The 19,303-nt window shown below is 41.8% G+C and overlaps 1 protein-coding gene across 2 annotated transcripts; it reads right to left on the bottom strand.

The window, feature by feature from the left end:
- Window positions 1-618: 618 nt before the first annotated feature.
- On the bottom strand, window positions 619-17,768 carry LOC120926547 (PEST proteolytic signal containing nuclear protein). Of its 2 annotated transcripts, none has more exons than XM_040336615.1 (5): window positions 17,661-17,768; window positions 11,814-12,034; window positions 8,384-8,455; window positions 6,491-6,546; window positions 619-1,088 (listed from the first exon to the last, which is right to left on the bottom strand). In XM_040336615.1, exons 1-5 carry the CDS (start codon window positions 17,749-17,751, stop codon window positions 968-970), a joined length of 561 nt encoding a protein of 186 aa, XP_040192549.1. In that variant the 5' UTR covers window positions 17,752-17,768; the 3' UTR covers window positions 619-967. The 2 variants fall into 2 exon arrangements, with proteins under 2 accessions (XP_040192549.1, XP_040192548.1); XM_040336614.1 differs by having other exon boundaries at window positions 17,649-17,746.
- Between the last annotated feature and the right edge of the window lie 1,535 nt (window positions 17,769-19,303).

Here is a 19,303-nt window from a genome sequence, read left to right as displayed (position 1 = left end):
TCACTTAAAGTGGAGTTCCATTAATTTCCGTGTTTACTAAAAGTCAGCAGCTAAAGAGAGTGTAGCTGCTGGCTTTTAATAAACAGGCACCCGCCTGTCCCACGGTCCGGCCACCCAAAGCCTCGCTTCTCTCTGCAGGCATTGCAAGTGTGGGCACCTGGCTGTGACAGCTTGCGGCTTCACTTCTGGGTGTGCACTGTGCGTTCTGAAGGGCTGGGCAATCTTCTGGGACCTGTCCCAGAAAATTGCAAGGAGAGGAGTGTGGAACTTCTGCTCAGTGCCATAAGCGAAAGAGGTACCACTTAACCCCCCCCATGTAATACAGTAGAAGGAATATATAAATATACTCATGAGATTCCCATAGACAGGCTCCTCTACTGGCTGTATGTATGGTCTAAAGAGGTGTTAGCTTACCACAGGGTTGGTTCCTTAATGGATTTGTTTTAGGGGGGGATTACACGCCTAATTATGTTCACTCATTGACCTGCAATATTTATTTGAGCAGAATTAAGTTCAGCCTGCTGGATTGGCCCTCCACAACAGTCCCAGTTTCTCATGTGGCCCCTTGGGTAAATGCATAGCCCATCCCTGAACTAGACACAAATAAAGAAAGCAGAATTTCGTATTCATACCATGATTTAATATGTTTAATTTTGAAACATTTTCATATTGATAACAATTCCCGATGATGTACAAAACAGGAAGAGTATGTCCCGCTAAGGGCAAGATACAAAACATATATACACACTTCTCAGGACAAAAACAACAAGCGTATTTATTCCCATTGACAAATGAAAAAACTATAGACAAAACATCTGAAAACTGGATATAAAATTAAATATCCATGGATATGTTTACTAATATACTCCAGTATTTAAAAAAAAAAAAAAAAAAAAAAAAAAAAAAGGGAAGATTCTGAACGCGAAAACACAATATTCTAAGGCTTTTACACAAATATACAAACATTTCACTCATCTTTAACATGATCTAATCGCGATTTTATATTTCGTTCCCAAAGTTTCTGGGTATCTGTAAATCCATGCTTTCCTTTGTTGAATGAATTTGGCCCTGCTGATGTCGGTGTTTCCCTAAAAAGAGTTTGTCAAATGAACACATGTTAAAGCAGGCTAGGCACTGGAGGACATTTCACAAATTATACTACAACTTCTTTTCCTATCTTAATGACATTCAATAAAAAGTCGTTCTCACGTGGAAAATCATTTTTTTTTTTTAAATAAGTTAGGAAGGCATTCAGAAATTGCTTGTATTCTATTGCTTATAGTCATATTCAGGTGTTTAAATACAGGAAAAATTCTTGACTGGTTAGATTTGATGTTTCATCTCCAAATACGGAAAGGTTTCTTCACAGTAAGAGCTGTGAAAATGTGGAACAGACTCCCTCCAGAGGTGGTTCTGGCCAGCTCAGTAGATTGCTTTAAGAAAGGCCTGGATTTTTTCCTAAATGTACAGAAAATAACTGAGTACTAAGATTTGTAGGTAAAGTTGATCCAGGGTAAATCCGATTGCCTCTCGGGGGATCAGGAGGGAATATTTTCCCCTGCTGTAGCAAATTGGTTCATGCTCTGCTGGGGTTTTTTGCCTTCCTCTGGATCAACTGTGGGTATGGAGTTGGGTGTATGGGATTGTACTGTGTTTTTTTATTTTGTTTGTTTATTTTTTGTGGTTGAACTGGATGGACTTGTGTCTTTTTTCAACCTGACTAACTATGTAACTATGTACTATGTTTGCTATGTCGATGAGGAAGCCAGTCTTAATAGTGTCCATCTTCTGTAAGCATGATATACAGTATTTCGTTTTTGCAAGTGACAAAAAATTGTGCCTGTCTTGTTGATGTAAAGAACCACACACACACACAATGAAAGTCAAGGAGTCCATTTTTACAGTGGAATGTTCCCTGACTGTCTATGCCAACACCTTCTAATATTGCAGTGTCACAACACTTCCAATATAGAAATCTGATCAGATGACGTTTAGGCCTGATTCACACCTAGGCATTTTTAGTGCTTTTTGCATTTTGAAGATTTGCACAAGAGAACGTGTTCCATAGGAACCCATGTTAAATGGACTGTAGTGTAAATCTGCAAAATGCACTAAAACTGCATTGGTGTGAATCCAGCCTTAGGCCCCTTTCACACTACCGCGACTTCAAAGATGCGGGATTTTTGCCACGATTTTTGGGAATGCCTGTGTTAACTTGTGTCAACAAGTCGGACCAAAGTAGTACAGGGAGTACTTTGAAGTAAAGATATGAATGATACTCATTGGGGAACGATTAGTGATGTGACTTTTCAAGTCGCACAAGTGTGAAAGGGGCCTTAAGCTGTTTTTGACCAAATTATTGCATTTGATTAATTACTTTCTGCCTTCCCACAGTATCATTAAGCCATCCAACCTGTTGTGGGTCAGGGGCGGTATGTGCGTGCTCCTTGCTAATCCACGCCGTCCCTGGCTACAGTGGGATTTTGTCAACAGGTCCCGGCCAATCAATTTATGGCTGAGACTTGCTGATCATGTGTAGCCAATAACAGCAGAGTACTGTGTTTAAATACACAGGGTTCTGTACACAAGGAAAAAAAAAAAAAAAACAGGGAGGAAAAAAAACAGCAAGATCTTTTCGTAAAAGCAAAACACATTACACTTGTTAGGCACAGTTAACCCCTTGATGTTAATCTCTTCCTAGCTGTAGTAATCTTAGCATTAGTATGCAAGGATGCATACTAATTAGTGACTTCGGCTGAAGTCACATCCTGTCTTTTAAGAGTGGCAGGTAAATATGTCCTGCTGTCTTTTAATTAAGAGACAACCAATCAAATTGGTCAGCTATTCAAAAGAAACAATATATAATGTTGGGAATTTCTGGCTATCAGTTAGAGAAGAAACCCCCATGTATTCTCTGCATGAACATGTGAAGGCACAGATCTAGAAGGGATCAGAACATGTATTCTCTAAGATGAGACTTTGACACTACATTACTTTGTTGGATTCTTGTATCATCTGTGGACTTTGTATGTTATTGGAAGATCCATTAAATGCGTTCTCTGGAGAACCTGGTGTGAGTTGTTGCGGAACAACCTAATTTACTCTCTGACTTCAGTACATTGGATCTTATGGTTCTGTGTTGGACACTATACAAGATTACTACACTAGCTAGTGTCGTTAATACAGTGTACGGTATTATATCTGATCACTATTATGATCAGTCCTGGCATAGCACCAGAGCTGCATAAATTCCATTCCACACAGTTGTGCTCGCCCAGAGGCGATTCAGTTCGCATGTGTTGCGCTATATAAGTTTCTCAGTTACTCGTAAGTTTATATACCCTGGCAGAATTTATGATTTCTTGGCCATTTTTCAGAGAATATGAATGATAAAACATTTCTTTCACTGATGGTTAGTGTTTGACTGAAGCCATTTTATTATCAATCAACTGTGTTTACTCTTTTTAAATCATAATCACAACAGAAAATACCCACATGACCCTGATCAAAAGTTTACATACCCTGGTGATTTTGGCCTGATAATATGGACACAAGTTGACACAAAGGGGTTTGAAGGGCTATCAAAGGTAACCATCCTCACCTGTGATCTGTTTGCTTGTAATTAGTGTGTGTGTGTGTGTGTGTGTGTGTGTGTGTGTGTGTGTGTGTGTATATATATATAAAAGGTCAATGAGTTTCTGGACTCCTGACAGACCCTTGCATATTCTATCCAGTGCTGCACTGACATTTCTGGATTCTGAGTCATGGGGAATACAAAAGAATTGTCAAAGGATCTGACGGAAAAGGTAGTTGAACTGTATAAAACAGGAAAAATATATAAAAAAATATCCAAGGATTTGAGAATGCCAATCAGCAGTGTTCAAACTAACTCAGAAGAAATGAAAAATGAGGAGTCCTGTTAAAACCAAACCACGGTGAAGTAGACCAACTAAAATTTCAGCCACAACTGCCAGGAAAATTGTTCGGGATGCAAAGAAAAACTCACAAATAACTTCAGGTGAAATACAGGACTCCCTGAAAACGTGGCGTGGCTGTTTCAAGATGCACAATAAGGAAGCATTGGAGAAAAGATGAGATGCATGGTCGAGTTGCCAGAAGAAAGCCATTACTACACAAATGCCACAAAGTATCCCGTATACAATACGCCAAACAGCACAGAGACAAGCCTCAAACCTTCTGGCACAAAGTCATTTGGAGTGATGAGACCAAAATGTAGCTTTTTGGCCACAACCATAAATGCTACATTTGGAGAGGCGTCAACAAGGCATATGATGAAAGGTACACCATTCCTACTGTGAAACACGGAGGTGGATCGCTGATGTTTTGGGGATGTGTGAGCCACAAAGGCACAAGAAATTTGGTCAAAATTGATGGCAAGATGAATGCAGCATGTTATCAAAAAATACTGGAGGAACATTTGCATTCATCAGCCAGGAAGCTGCACATGGGACGTACTTGGACATTCCAACATGACAATGATCCAAAACACAAGGCCAAGTCAAACTGTCATTGGCCACAGCAGAATAAAATTAAGGTTCTGGAGCGGCCATCTCAGTCTCCTGACTTCAATATCATTGAGCCACTCTGGGGAGATTGCAAACGTACAGCTCATGCAAGACAGCCCAAGAATTTACAGGAACTGGAGGATTTTTGCCAAGAACAATGAGCAGCTTTACCATCTGAGAAGATAAAGAGCCTTACCCACAAAAGACTTCAAGCTGTCATTGATGTTAAAGGGGGTAATACACGGTATTAAGAACTGGGGTATATAAACTTTTGCTCAGGGTCATTTGGGTAGTTTCTGTTGTGATTATGATTTAAAAAGAGTAAACACAGTTGATTGATAATAAATGGCTTCAGCCAAACGCTAACCATGAGTGAAAGAAAAGTAAAATTTATGACGAATTGCATTTTTTTAATTGGATATGAAAAAAGAAAAATAGTTCGCTGGACAAATTGGGCCAGATCCTCAAAAGAGATACGGCGGAGTAACTGCTGTTACTCCGTCGTATCCCTGGTCCTAACTATGGAACTGATCCACAGACTCAGTTTCCCATAGTTAGGACGAAGATCCGACATGTGTAATTGAATTACACTGTCGGATCTTAAGGATGCAATTCTAGGCCGGCCGCTAGGTGGCGAGGCCATTGAGGCCGGCGTAGAATATGCAAATGACCAGTTACGGCGATCCACGAACGTCGTTTACGTCGAGTTCCGCCGCGTAAAACTAGGGCTAAGCCCTAGTTGTCCTAAGCCATGTTAAGTATGGCCGTCGTTCCCGCGTCGAATTTTAAATTCTACGTCGTTTGCGTAAGACGTCCGTGAATGGCGCTGGACGCCATTTACGTTAACGTCTAAGCAAATGACGTCGGAGCGACGTCAGTTAGCGCAATGCACGTCGGGTAATTTACCCGACGGAGCATGCGCAGTACGTCCGGCGCGGGAGCGCGCCTAATTTAAATGGGACTCGCCCATTTGAATAGGAACGCCTTGCGCCGGACGGATTTAAGTTACAGCGCCGCAAATTTCCAGGTAAGTGCTTTGTGGATCGGCACCTAACTTGGGAGATTTGCGGCAGTGTAACTTAACTCTGAAAAGTTAAGTTGCGCTCGGCGACTGTGGATCTGGCCCATTGAATGACCGCATAGTCCGTGCTGGCAAAAAAAATATGGAAAATAGTTAATTTTTTTCAAAATGTTGGCTTTTCGGTTATACAATACAAAATAAAAAAAACCCTATGGTGATCAAATAGCATTACAAGAAAGCTGTATTTGTGTGAAAAAAAAATTGTGAACAGTGTTGCATGACCTCGCAGTTGTTAAAGACGAGCTCCAGGCTCCCCCTTCCCCCAAATCAAAAGTCAGCAGCTACAAATACTGTAGCTACTGACTTTTAATATAAGGACACTTACCTGTCCAGGGATGTCCTCACCGAGCCGATTCTTTAATGGGCTTTGGGTGCAGGGGCCGGCATCTCCAGTAAGGGAAACAGGAAGTTAAGCCTTGCAGCTTCATAGCTGATTTTCTACTGCCCATGCACGAGTCGTACCATGCCTTGTGAATGGTTCCATGGTCTTCTGGGAACAGTGATTTGTCCCAGAAGACTGCAAAGGAAGGAGGGGGACCGAACTTCCGTCTCACATTACGACGATGCAAGACGGAAGTGGGAGTGTGGAACCTGTCAAAACCAGGTATCAGCTCCCTCCTTCCCACCAAATGTGGCAGTGGAGGGAGGGGTGAGTCAGGAGAGGTGCAAACAAGCGGAACTACCTCTTTTGGAGCTCCGCTTTAATGTAGAACAATACTAAATAGAAAAAAAAAATGTTCTGGTCATTATGGTGGTAAAACATTCCGGGGGTCAAGTAGTTAAAAAAAAAAAAAAGTCCATCAGGCTAGTTTAGAAGACACTGCTAAGCTAACAACTGTCAGTACAAAATGGTACTGTAAATGTCATCAGCGGTTAATGTTACCTTCCAATATTTTTCATCCGCATCTTTGCCTCTGGTGGCATCTCTTCAGGCTCACTCTGAAATTCAAAAAAAAAAAAAAAAAATTTAAAACAGCACCAGCCCAGGCAAACCTTTCCAAAATGTACAAGCCAGAAACAAAACTTTACAGCGAACAATATTTTAAACAGACAAATCCAAGAGTCATATAAATGTTTTTAGAAAACTTGTGTGCTGTAATCACATCAACATCATTTAGTATCTCATGAGGAACATAACATGTCAATGAAGGGCCCCAGTAGATTATTAAATCCAGACAATGCTCCCCTCTATCGCCTACACATCATCAGCACCATTGCAACGCTTCTCTCATCAAGACCAAACAAGGAAAATTGTTTATATTCAAACCAGCCCCCTAAGCCCTTTCAATTTGTATGCAATCAGGCAGGCCCTTGTACTACACAGTTGAAGTTAAATCTAAAGGATATTAAATAAAAAATAAAAAAAATTGTATGGCCAGCCTTAGGGTGCTTTCACACCGAGGCGTCGGCGGTAAAGCACCACTATTTTTAGCGGCGCTTTACTGTAGTTTTTGCTGAGGTTTTTGGGCACTTTTAATCCCTGCTACCAGGCGCCTTTAACCCCCACTAGTGGCCGAAAAAGGGTTAAAACCACCCGCAAAGTATGGATGCAGCGGCACTTTGCTGCCGGTGCTGCCCATTCATTTCAGAGGGCAGGGGCGCTTTAGGAGCAGTGGAGGAGCGGTGTATACACTGCTCCTTCACCGCTCCAAAGATGCTGCTTTTCTTTTTTTACACCCTTCCAGCGCATCGCCTGAGTGTGAAAGCACTCAGGCTTTCACACAGACTGCAGGGGAGCCGCTTTCCAGGCGCTATTTTTTGCCCAAAAGCACCTGAAAAACACCTCAGTGTGAAAGGGGTCTTAGACATGCACTAATGCTGCCAGCATTTAAGACCCCTTTCACACTGGATGCGTTTTTCAGATGCTTTAGCGCTAAAAATAGCACCTGTAAAGCACCTGAAAAAAGCCTCAGATGCAATCCCAGTGTGAAAGCCCGAGAGCTTTCACACTGGGGTGCTGTGTTGGCAGGGTGTCAAAAAAAGTACTGCCAGCAGCTTCTTTGCAGTGCCGAACCGCTGGCACTTTTAACCCTTTTCCGCCCGCTAGCTTCCGATAAATGCGCCCCGCTATTGGCAGAAAAGCGTCGGAAAAAACAACGGTAAAGCACCGCTAAAAATTAGCAACGTTTAACCACAGACGCCCGGGTGCTTTCAGTGTGAAAGAACTCTTAAGGAGTGCTGGATTATGATTTCTGTAGCAACACCCATGTAAAGGCAGCGTAAAGCAAATCCTGAAGAAAGCACTATTAAATAAATGAGAAAAAAAAAAAAAAAAAAACCTTTAGTATTGAAATGAGAAAAGCAACTATGATCCAAGCCAGGACAGAGGAGCCAAGAACCCTTTGCCTGTAGTGTGGAATATTGCCCACATGGGAGAAGCAAGCACACCTTCTTAGTTCCAAGACTCCTAGGAGCATGACTTATACTTGCTAGGTAGGCCTTCTTGTCCCAAGATTAATGATAGAATCAAATGGGTATTATATACATGGGTTCGATTTATTGAAGGAGCCCACTTAGAAAAGAGAAAGTGGTTTCTGAAAAGTACGTTTGCGAAGAAGGTAAACCTGTGTTAATTCCAAATACAATCATGTGCAAGGGAATATAAACATTTTTCTATCAGGTGAAAGGTTGTGAACTGGAAGTAAAAAGCACTTCATCTTATTTACTACGTAAACTTTCACTTTGCTAAGTGAACAGCAACTATTCCTTTAATAATTAATCACCCCCATACTGTTCATTAAATATTAAAAGTAAAATGTCAGATGGATTTACTTACATCATCTTCATTAAATACTGCTGCTACAGAGATCTTTTTTGGAACAGCGGCAGGAGTTACTTCCTTGGGCTTCTAAAAACGAAAGAAAATTATATTTTCATATTATTATACAGGTTTATATTAAAAAGAAAACTGCAAAAAGGAATCAGCGGTAATGACTGCTATAAAAAGACTGTACTGCATCGAATAGCATTTATACTCAGAATATTTACTTTATATGGGGGCTAAACCGATTTAAAATAATTTTCTGTCAAATACAAATCAATATAAAAAAATTTAAAAAAAATGTATTTTTTTATCAAGCAGACTTTTCCAAAAACTTATGTAAATGGCCCTCCCTAAAAAAAAAAAAATGGGTAAATGCCATTTGTACATGGCAGGCCATTACGGCAATGCCACGCCCACTTGCTGTTTCATCTTCCCATCCCTATGTCACTTCAGGAATCAGCAGCAAAGGTAGGAGACGAGGATTGCCAAAGGGGTAAATAGAATACCTCTTCTATTGCAGTGAACAGTCATTGGATTTTATGGACAACTGACAGGGTCACTTTAAAGGAGAAGTTCACCTCTTTAAAAAATAAATGCACATCTTTTAGCAGGTAAAAAGAATTGTGCATTCATAATTTTTTTATTGGGAGCCTAGAAAGCATTGCACTAGGGCTGCAACTAACGATTATTTTCATAATCGATTAGTTGGCCGATTAGTGTTTCGATTAATCGGATAATAGCCTTAAAAAATAAAAATAAAAATAGAATTTTTTAAAAAAATTGGGACAATTTGTTGTTGGGCAGATTACAAAACACAAAATTGCCACAAAAACACATTGCAGCTTCTCCATTGAAGTATATCGAACCAAAAAAAAAAAAAACGTTTTGCGTTAAAAAGTCCTTGCCCTTTCCAAATACGCAGCAGCTGAAAAAAAAAATCATGGATGTGAACGTGTCCCATAGGAAAACATGTAAGTGAACTGTAGTGTTTTTCTGCAGAAAGCACCAAAAGACAGAGGTGTGACCCCAGGCCTGAGATGTTTAGTAACATAATGGGGGTTAAAAAAACTAAAATTAATACAAAAAGAGAAAATAATCGCTACTGTAAGGGGTTAATTTTTTACTGTGGGACAGTGAAAGTAATATTTACAGTAGAGATTTGCTTTTTTGTACTATAAAAGGACTATTTTTTTTATTTTTTTAACCCCATTATGTTACTGGCCAATTAATCGATTATGAAAATTGTAAACGATTAATTTCATAATCGATTAGTTGTTTCGGCCCTACATTGCACCTATCATCAGCAGATCGTGGGAACAATGCAGGGCTCTTTCATAGGTACATAGTCAGGTTGAAAAAAGACACAAGTCCATCCAGTTCAACCACAAAAAAAAATAAACAAACAAAATAAAAAACACAGTACAATCCCATACACCCAACTCCATACCCACAGTTGATTCAGAGGAAGGCAAAAAACCCCAGCAGAGCATGATCCAATTTGCTACAGCAGGGGGAAAAATTCCTTCCTGATCCCCCGAGAGGCAATCGGATTTACCCTGGATCAACTTTCAGACTCTGGGTGTAAGCTGTCTGGCTGTGTAAGGCCAAGCAGTTACAAACAAACAGACAGGAAGCATTAATGAACTACCACAGAGCACTCAACAGCACCATGGTAGTTCATTGAGAAATACAAGCCGACAGCTGCAAAGGCTGCCGGACCTTGTAGTGTTTTACCCACAGAGCACTGTGAATGAATGATGTGGGCAGGGCCCCGCAAAGCCACGTTCTTTGCAGATTGTGACAGAGCGTGGGGGTGGGGGGCTCCCTGTCAGTACATATCCTTTAAAGCTCAATAAAAGGTTCTCCCTTGCACTGGGGCGAAAATTTCAAGGGTTAACTGCTCATTTATGTCTAGGGGACTTGGTAAAGAACTTTTACATGACTGTTACTCAGTCACTTGCTGTTGAGTGCTAAACACCCCCCCCCCCCCATGCTTTGGCAATCTAAGGTCCTCTGATGTCATCACAGATGCAGAGGCCATAGTCTTGCATTGAACATGACCACATAGGGACAATCCATTAATTAATGTGTACCTGCACTCATGGAATATACTGTATCATCACTCAAATGAAAGACAGCTGAAGGCAAAACTTATTTTAGCAAGTCAAGATTTTCATAACAGATCTTCCTATATTTAGGGGATCCCATGCAGTGTTAATTTTGTTGACGAAAATATTTTCGCCAACGAAATTCACACTGATACTGGAGATTTTTAGTTGCCTAAAATAAGACTAAAACTGCATTTTAGTCAAAAGACTATGACATAAAAAATAACACTGCTCCCATGGAATTCTAGAACATGTGTTATTCGATTACCTACACATTGCTGTGAGGCACATGTAGCACACAACTGGTGTTGCAGCTTTGTGCTGGGAGCGAGCTTACTCAATGCCACTTGCGCTGTGATCGTGCTGTCACCGACAGCTCCCAGTCATGGTTAGTAGGGATCTCGATCGTGTGATCACAGTGACAGCCAATCACAGTAACACAAGAGGCCCCTGGTGTTTAGATTTTGTTAATGGGCTGGCTCCTGTTGGTAATAGGGAGTTATTTATTTATTGACACTTCAACAGTTAATAAAAGAAAAATATATATAAAAAAAGAAAAAAAAATCAGAACAGTTGAAGGGAAAGAAGGAGTTAATAAAAGCTGACTGACCTAAACTATGGATTAAAAATGGTTAAATAGTGGCAAATTGTATTTATTTTTACTTTGCCAGCTTGCTTTGACATAATTTCTAGATGAAAGCTTATCCCTTTGATCTGCAGATGACTGAAGCAGTAGATACAAAGGTAACAATGTTACTTTGAATCTCTTGGATAAACATTGTATCAGACGGCCTTGTTGAAGACACTGTTTGTACACTGCAACCCCTGGTCATTGGGTGTGTATAGCGTGCCCAGTTTCCCAAACTAGTTATTTGGTCTGTATTGTGATTGGTTCTCTGGCAAAAATGCAAAAATCCTGTCAGGGTTGATCAACAAGGCAAGGTTAAAATCAAACAAGAGCTCTCCAAGTCACTTGCATTGTAGATCTCTGCTTTGTGATTTGTATTCAGTTTAATGGTTTGGAATGGTCATATTGTATGATTATGGCTACATTATGACACATATGGTAACTGAAGGTTTACAATTACAAAGTAAGGGCTGAGAGACTTCAGACAATGCTCCATGAATAGGTTTCTTTTGTAGTGGGGTTATTGCATTGCAAGACTTTTTTTTTTAATACATTTTCTGCATTGCAATTAACATTTAAAACTAGCATTGATGTACTTAAATAGAACAATAGTTAATAATGATAGACATATTTCCAACAGCAGTCTGTTTATGACATAACATAACACTATTGATTGTGATGGAGCAATGTTTCATATCCTACTTACAGGAACACCAAGCTTAATCGATATGTATGGCGACTTTTTTCCAATCTGACCTCCTACGGCAAATCCAACCTTGGAGACTTTAGGTGGGCAGGGTTGCGTGCTGGACTCCTCAGAAGATGTATCTGCGGACCTTTTTTCTGCACTTCGGCTCGAGCTTTCCCCTCCATTGCTGGAAGAAACAGTCTTAGTTTTCACTTCATTTTCTGCCTCTTCTTCTGGTCCTGGTGAAGTTGAAACAACTTACCAAGATGAGCATTTGGTTACTGGGCTGAATGATGGGAACAGCAACCACAAAAGATACCAAAATGCACCTTAGTATTTGTGTAGGCAAGAAACCCACACCAACATATTTACAGGGTAAAAAGAAAAAACTTTATCAAGACAGTAGTGTATATAGAAATGAAATTCTAACTGCAATCTAATAATACTGCATCTATAAAAGTAGAATTATATACCCACAGGCTGGCTCATTCACTCCATGCTTTTCTAGATAGGTGTAGTTGTGAATACATTCATTCAAACAGAAAAGACTGTATTTAACCTGCAATTCATGCATCTCAATACAGAACCAGATCTAGGAAGGGGGTGGGGTGGGCTGTGCCCCCCTCCAAATTTTTGTTGTGCCCCCCAGGTCTCAGAGTGCAATAATCTATTAGCTGGTTTGATGAGGACAATTAATTTAAGAGGGCACTCTGATGGAAACAGTTAAAGTGGAGGTTCACCCTATAAAAAAATTCTAACACTACATCCAGCACCGTGCTGCATATAAAATGACACTGACCTTTATTTATTTTTTGGCGTAGATATCGTTTAGCCGTGGAACTCACCGCGGCTTCCGGGTAGGGAATCCCGTCGGAGTGGGCGTTCCTATTGACATGCCAATCAATTGGCATGCTAAACGACGGCGCACACAGCTCGTCACGACTTCCCGAAGGAAGCTCGGGTTGGCTCGGCTCTATTCGGTGCCTGCGCATCGGCGCCGAATAGAGCCGAGCCGACCTGAGCTTCTTTCGGGAAGTCGTGACGCGCTGTGTGCTCTGTCGTTTAGCATGCCAATTGATTGGCATGTCAATAGGAACGCCCACTCCCGCGGGATTCCCTACCCGGAAGCCGTGGTGAATTCCACGGCTAAACGATATCTACGCCAAAAAAATAAATAAAGGTCAGTGTCATTTTATATGCAGCACTGTGCTGGATGTAGTGTTAGAAATTTTTTATAGGGTGAACCTCCACTTTAATGTAAGGTAAACTCTTAAGGGAAGAGTTCATGCAAGGGAGCAATCTGATGGGGATAGTTGATTTAGGGGGCACTCTGATGGGGACAGTTGATTTAGGGGGCACGTGATGCAAGGGGGCACTCTGATGGGGACAGTTGATTTAGGGGGGCACTCTGATGGGGACAGTTGATTTAGGGGGCACATGATGCAAGGGGGCACTCTGATGGAGACCATGGTGTAAAAGGAGACTCTGATGATGACCCTGCAGTAGGATCGGTTCGATTCCGATCATGTGTAGCCCCATCTGAGTGTTTTCATTGGATATTCCGAGGAATTCCGTTGGAGTTTAGATATAAAACATGTTCTATTTTACAGAAGTTCCTGAGGGAACAAAGAAAGTGTTCTAACGAGGGTTACATCTTTTCATGATAATGCCAAAATGCATGGTTAAAACACATTAAAGGAGTTGTAAAGACAGGTTTTTTTTTTTTTATCTTAATGCATTCTATGCATTAAGAAAAAAACACACCTTCTGTGTGTAGCAGCCCCCCAGCAACCCCTTATTACCTACCTTAGCTCCTTTTTCCAGAAATGTCCAGGATCCCCCAGCCATTGCTGGACACTCCTTCTGATTGGTTGAAAGAGCAGTGGTGCCATTGGCTCCCGTGGCTGTTAGTCAGCCAATCAGGGTAGTGAGGGGGAGGGGCTCCATGTCTGAATGGATACACAGAGCTCTGACTTGACTTGGGTAAGCCGTCATCTACCTCACAGAGTTCTGTGAATGAATGACTTAAGTCCCATTGGCCACTGTGGCAGAGGGCTTGTAGTGTCCGCATGGACCTGGACTTGGCATCGCACCTACAATCCAGTGATGACGGGTGCAATGCTTTGTAGGCTGTGGTGTAAAAAAAAAAAAAAAGATAAATACACATTTTTTTATCTGCAAAAAGATGTGCATTTATTATTTTTTTGTATAAATGGTGAACTTCTCCTATAACCACCTCCAAACCAGGTCTTACAGGCACTTTTTGTTTATATGTATCAATCAGTATTTTGTTGCTAGAACATTAGTTCGAACCCCCAAACATTATATATTTTTTAAAGTAAAGGCCCAAGAGAATAAAATGATGGGGGTTCCAATTCTTTATGTCACATGTTTTTTGCACAGTGGATTTTCAAATGTCATTTTTGGGCGAAAAAAATTATATTTTTTTAATTCTAATGCAATAAAACACAATACATACTCAATTTTGTTGTAAAATATAAAAGATTATGGTACAATGTTACAAATATGATACGCTTTAAAATTGCACATGCCCGTACAATGGCGACAAACGTCATACATTTTACTATCCATAGGAGATGTTTAGATCTTTTCAGGTTACCACTTTAGATCTATAGGGGAGGCCTAGTGCTAGAATTACTGCCCATGATCAGATGTTCGCAGCTAAACTTCATGTGTGGTACGATTGCTGTTAGTGTGCAATCGGTACTGATGCGTGTGTTCTCTGAGTGCGAGCATTTTCATTGTTTTACCATCACAGGGAATGTAAACAGCCTTGTCACAGCAATAGGTATGAGACAGGTACTCTTTAGGGAGAGATGTGGGGTCGGAAGAGCCTGAGAAAGCCGTGGAAAGCAGCGGGGCGGGAAGGGTCTAGTAAGCCACCCCCATTGCTATTACAAGAGAGCCGACTGCCAGCTCTAAAAAAAATAAAAAGTACCAGGGTGATGCCTGCATCTGCAGATATCATTCTGGCATAACCACCCAAAGTCCGGAAGTGGTTAATCAGCTGATACACTTGCAGTACACTGAGGAAAGTGGTAGGGTCTGCATCCCGTTAAAATTGGCAAGATCCCAACGCCGCGCAAAAAAAGTTTCCCCATGCAGTGGAGATGGGCCCGCACTGCTGGCTTTTGTCTAGGGGAATGGAAAAAAAAAACACACTCACCCGATCTTCTGCTCCACCAGCAAACGGTGCTCCCCTACGATCCAGCGGTGGACTGTTACCGACACCCTCACGTCCAGAGCAGGTTTATGGGCATGATGACGTCAGGAACAGGACACCACACAAGAGCATTGACAGCGGGGGGGCAGGAGCCTCAGGCATCGGTCTTGGTGAGAGGATTAAGCGTATCTTCTTTCTCCAATCCCCTAGACAAAAATGAGCAGCTGACCTGTGTAGTGCGGGGTACAGCCCCACTGCATTGGAAATTGTTTTTCTGTGCCCGGAGTTCAGCTTTAAAGTGTTACTAAACTCAAAACAGTAAAATCAGTCTGTATATGCAGTAAAGCATGCCTATTATGCTCACTGTGGAACCTAATGGGTTAATCCTCTGCATTGTGTAATAAGGTTGTTTGATCCTGTCTTCTCTGATCCTCCCCTTTTTCCACAGTCCCTAAACCCTCTCCTCATAGAATAGAGTCTTTAGCGTCACTCTGCACATGCTCAGTTTGGTGTGTATTGCTAGAGAGTTTAATTATTTATTTATTTATTTTGGAGGGTGCATGCGATTGTGATCAGCACAAGGCCAATCAGCACTGTCCAGACAGAGGGTCAGGTGTCACGCAGCCTAAAGGGGTTGTAATGGTTCATGTTTTTTCACCCTAATGCATCCTATGCATTAGGGTGAAAAAACTTCTGGTAGTGACTGGCCCCCTAGCCCCCCCCCCCCCCCCGTTTTACTTACCTGGGCCCGTATTTCCCTCTATGGAGACACGCTCTACCTCTCTGCACGGGGTCCCTACTGATTGGATAGATAGCAGCGGAAGCCAATGGCTGCGCTGCTGCTGCTGTCAATCAAATCCAATGACGTGGACACAGGGGGGCGGGGGCCGAGTCCAGCATTCGTGTCTATGGACACAAATTCTGGACTCGGGAGCAGGCCTGCATGGTAACCCCCAGGGAGTTATCTGATGTAAGGAGGAGCCGCCGAGGGACTGGGGCCACTGTGCAAAACAAGCCACACAGTGGGCGGTAAGTATGACATGTTTGTTATTTATGAAACAAACAAAAAGAAAAAGGTTTACAATCGCTTCAAAGGGGTTGTAAAGGTTCCTGTTTTTTCACCTTACTGCATCCTACTTACCTGAGCCCTGGAAAGTCTTGTGTTGTGAACGCGCTTGATCTTTGCCCAGGCTTCTCGGCTCTTCATTGGATAGATTGATAGCAGTGCAGCCATTTGCTTGCGCTGCCGTCAATCAAATCCAATGACGCAGGCTCCGGGTGGGCGGGACCGAGTTATACATTTGGCGGCTATGTACGCAGAGTGTATCACACGGGAGCTCGCACGCAAGGTAACCCCCTCGGCAGAGAGCTTCCCAGAGAGGGTTAGCTATTGCGGGTGGCGGAGACAGCCGCTGTGGGACCCCAGAACCGGAGGATTGGGGCCACTCTGTGCAAAACTAACTGCCCAGTGGAGGCAAGTAGGACATGTTTGTTATTTTTATTTTAAGTAAAAAGTTTACAACCACTTTAAGCTTGGTACACACAATGAGATTATCAGACGAATTATTGTCCATTTTTTTTTTGCATGCTAATCTCAGTTTACTAAAGTCACGAAAATTTGCGTACGATAGAATAAAAATTCGGAATGTCATGTGTTGTAATGCATTTTCGAACGTCAGTGGTACTGATTAAATGAAAAATCGTACGATCTTACGAAAAATATTTCCGTGCATGTCCGATCAAATAATAAACGGGATGAACTGTCCTGATTGGCTCCTTGAAATCTCTGTACCACTGATCTGATTATCGTACCATTCGAAAGCAGTATTTTTCGTCCGATTTTTCGATCGTGTGTACTGGGCATGAGTCAGGGTAGAATGAAAACTCCTCCTACAAGCTTTAACCAGACACTCATAGAAGTCACAAGACTCATCTACTGCTGATGAGAAAAAGGTAATTTATTGGTTTATATTTACTAAAATGATTGCATTTCCATGTTCTGTGTACTGTTGGAGACCAGATATAGTGAATGCAGGTTCCTGGGTTTAGGAACACTTTAAACCTTTGGTAATATCTAACCAAAACTGAAAATGTTGTTCCCAAAATCTGAACTATTATATATATATATATATATATATAAAACAATAAATTGTAATATAGCTTGTGTAGCAATTGTATAGGCTATATTTTTTTCCCCTTTAACTGAACAAGCTAAAAGCGGATTGGTTGCCATGCACAGCTGCTCCAGTCTTAGTAAATCCCCCCCAGAGTCCCTGGGCTCCTCCATTCCAATGAGGGAGGCAATGCTAGGATTAGAAATGGTGACATGTGGCATACACTGTGATTGCATGCAGGGCAGCAGAGGCCCAGGACACCCAATCACATCTCATTGTATCCGTGCGATAGGGAAAGGAACACATCTGCTCATCCCCTGGCCTTACCAATACAAAGATCTCCATAGACCAAGAGGCAGCAGCAGCTATACGTGCCATTCCACGTATAATGAGCCGCATTTGCATTGGACAAAACACTGCAGCTGCAACCATTGGTATTCCTATACAACACAAGGCAATGTCTAGTCACACCCCACGCAGCACTACACACATCGAGCGCCGTCTGTGTGCACATTACTAACGAGCCCAACAGGCTCTGTATATCAAATCACACACGATTCATATCACCTCCATGGTTCCCCTTCTTATCCGCCATCTTCTGGGCAGCCATGACGTCACTGCTCCTAAACGACCAGCCCCCCGCCCTCCCAAGTATCATAGAAAAACGTCCTCCTAGTACAGACGTTCCACCGCCTGTACTCACAAAATATGCAGCTCTATTGTCAGGTCGGAGAGCTTCCGGTTTTGATAAAATATAGCTAGCTTAGTATTTGTATAGGGATTTAGGAAGTGTGAAACGATAGCTATGCACAGTTCTGTATATAGTGGTTATGTGCATGTAGTAGAAGAGCTAGGACTAAGAATATATTAAAGTATTTATATATATATATATATATATATATATATATATATATATATATGTTTATATATACATTTATGTATTTTTGGGGTTATGTTGTATAAACACACTCTCTCTCTCTCTCTCTCTATATATATATATATATATATATACATACATACATACATACATACAGTAAAACCTTTGATTGCGAGCATAATTCATTCCGGAAGCATGCTTGTAATCCAAAACACTTGTATATCAAAGCAATTTCTCTTTTGTCCATGGACGGACACAGCTTCCTTATACTCTTGACTGTAGGCACCTCTTCTGATAGGGTTATGTTCCATCTATCAGGAGAGGTGCCTACAGTAGGGTGACCAGACATCCCCAGTTTCAGGGGACAGTCCCCTGATTGAGGACACTGTCCCCGGACCAAGTCTGTCCCTAGTTTTGTCCCCAGTTCGGATTTAATAGGGGACAGGGGCAATTTCAAAGGCAGTCAGTGCAGAATTAAAATAAACAAATTAGAATTACACACCCCTGCTCCGCCATGCCTACTAGCATAGTAGGGGGGGTTGTATTTATCCCATTGTCTGTGTCCCCTTCTGATGATCATGTGCTGGTCGGAGCGGAAGGGAATATTTCTTCAGTTTCGGGCACATGCCCATTCAGCTCCGCTCGCATGATCTTCTGCCTTGGCTCAAATCCTGGCCAGCCACCTGCCTATCTCCTTGCCTTCCCTGGCGGAGTGATATTCCTCTGCTCCCCATTCAGTAGTAGCCGGGGGCCCGAAGAGTAAGACTTGAGAGGCTGTGAGGCAGGCGGCAATGGCCAGAGAGTCGCTGATTGCCGCCATTACTAGTTAAGAAAAAATATGTCCCCGGATTTCATTTTAAAAATCTGGTCACCTTAGCCTACAGTCAAGAGTATAAGGAAGCTGTGTCCGTCCATGGACTTCAGAAAAAAAGATTTTACGGTGAGTACAAAAATCCTATTTTTTCCCATAAGAAATAATGGAAACTCAGATGATTCGTTCCACAACCATCTATTCATAAATCCTTCAGTTTATAGTCTATAGAAAAAGATTATAGCAATGTGAAAGGTTGTGTAAAAAAAACAGTGTGTGTAGTGTGCATTTTAGCAAATAATAAAGGTAATAATAAAAAAATACACTTACATGCTCCGTGCAGCAGTTTTGAACAGAGCAGCCCTGATCCTTTACTTATTCTCTAGTCCCCCACTGGTGCACCTGGCTCCTGCTCCTGCTTACTGGATGTGATTAACACCCAATGGCTCCCGCTGCTGTCTTAGCCAGCGAGGAGGGAGAAACCCAGCAGAGCTGAGGCTCCTGTGCACAGCGCTGGTAAGT

Source organism: Rana temporaria, chromosome 2 (assembly GCF_905171775.1).
Source record: "Rana temporaria chromosome 2, aRanTem1.1, whole genome shotgun sequence".
NCBI lineage: Eukaryota > Metazoa > Chordata > Amphibia > Anura > Ranidae > Rana > Rana temporaria.
This window is presented reverse-complemented; position numbering and strand designations above follow the sequence as displayed.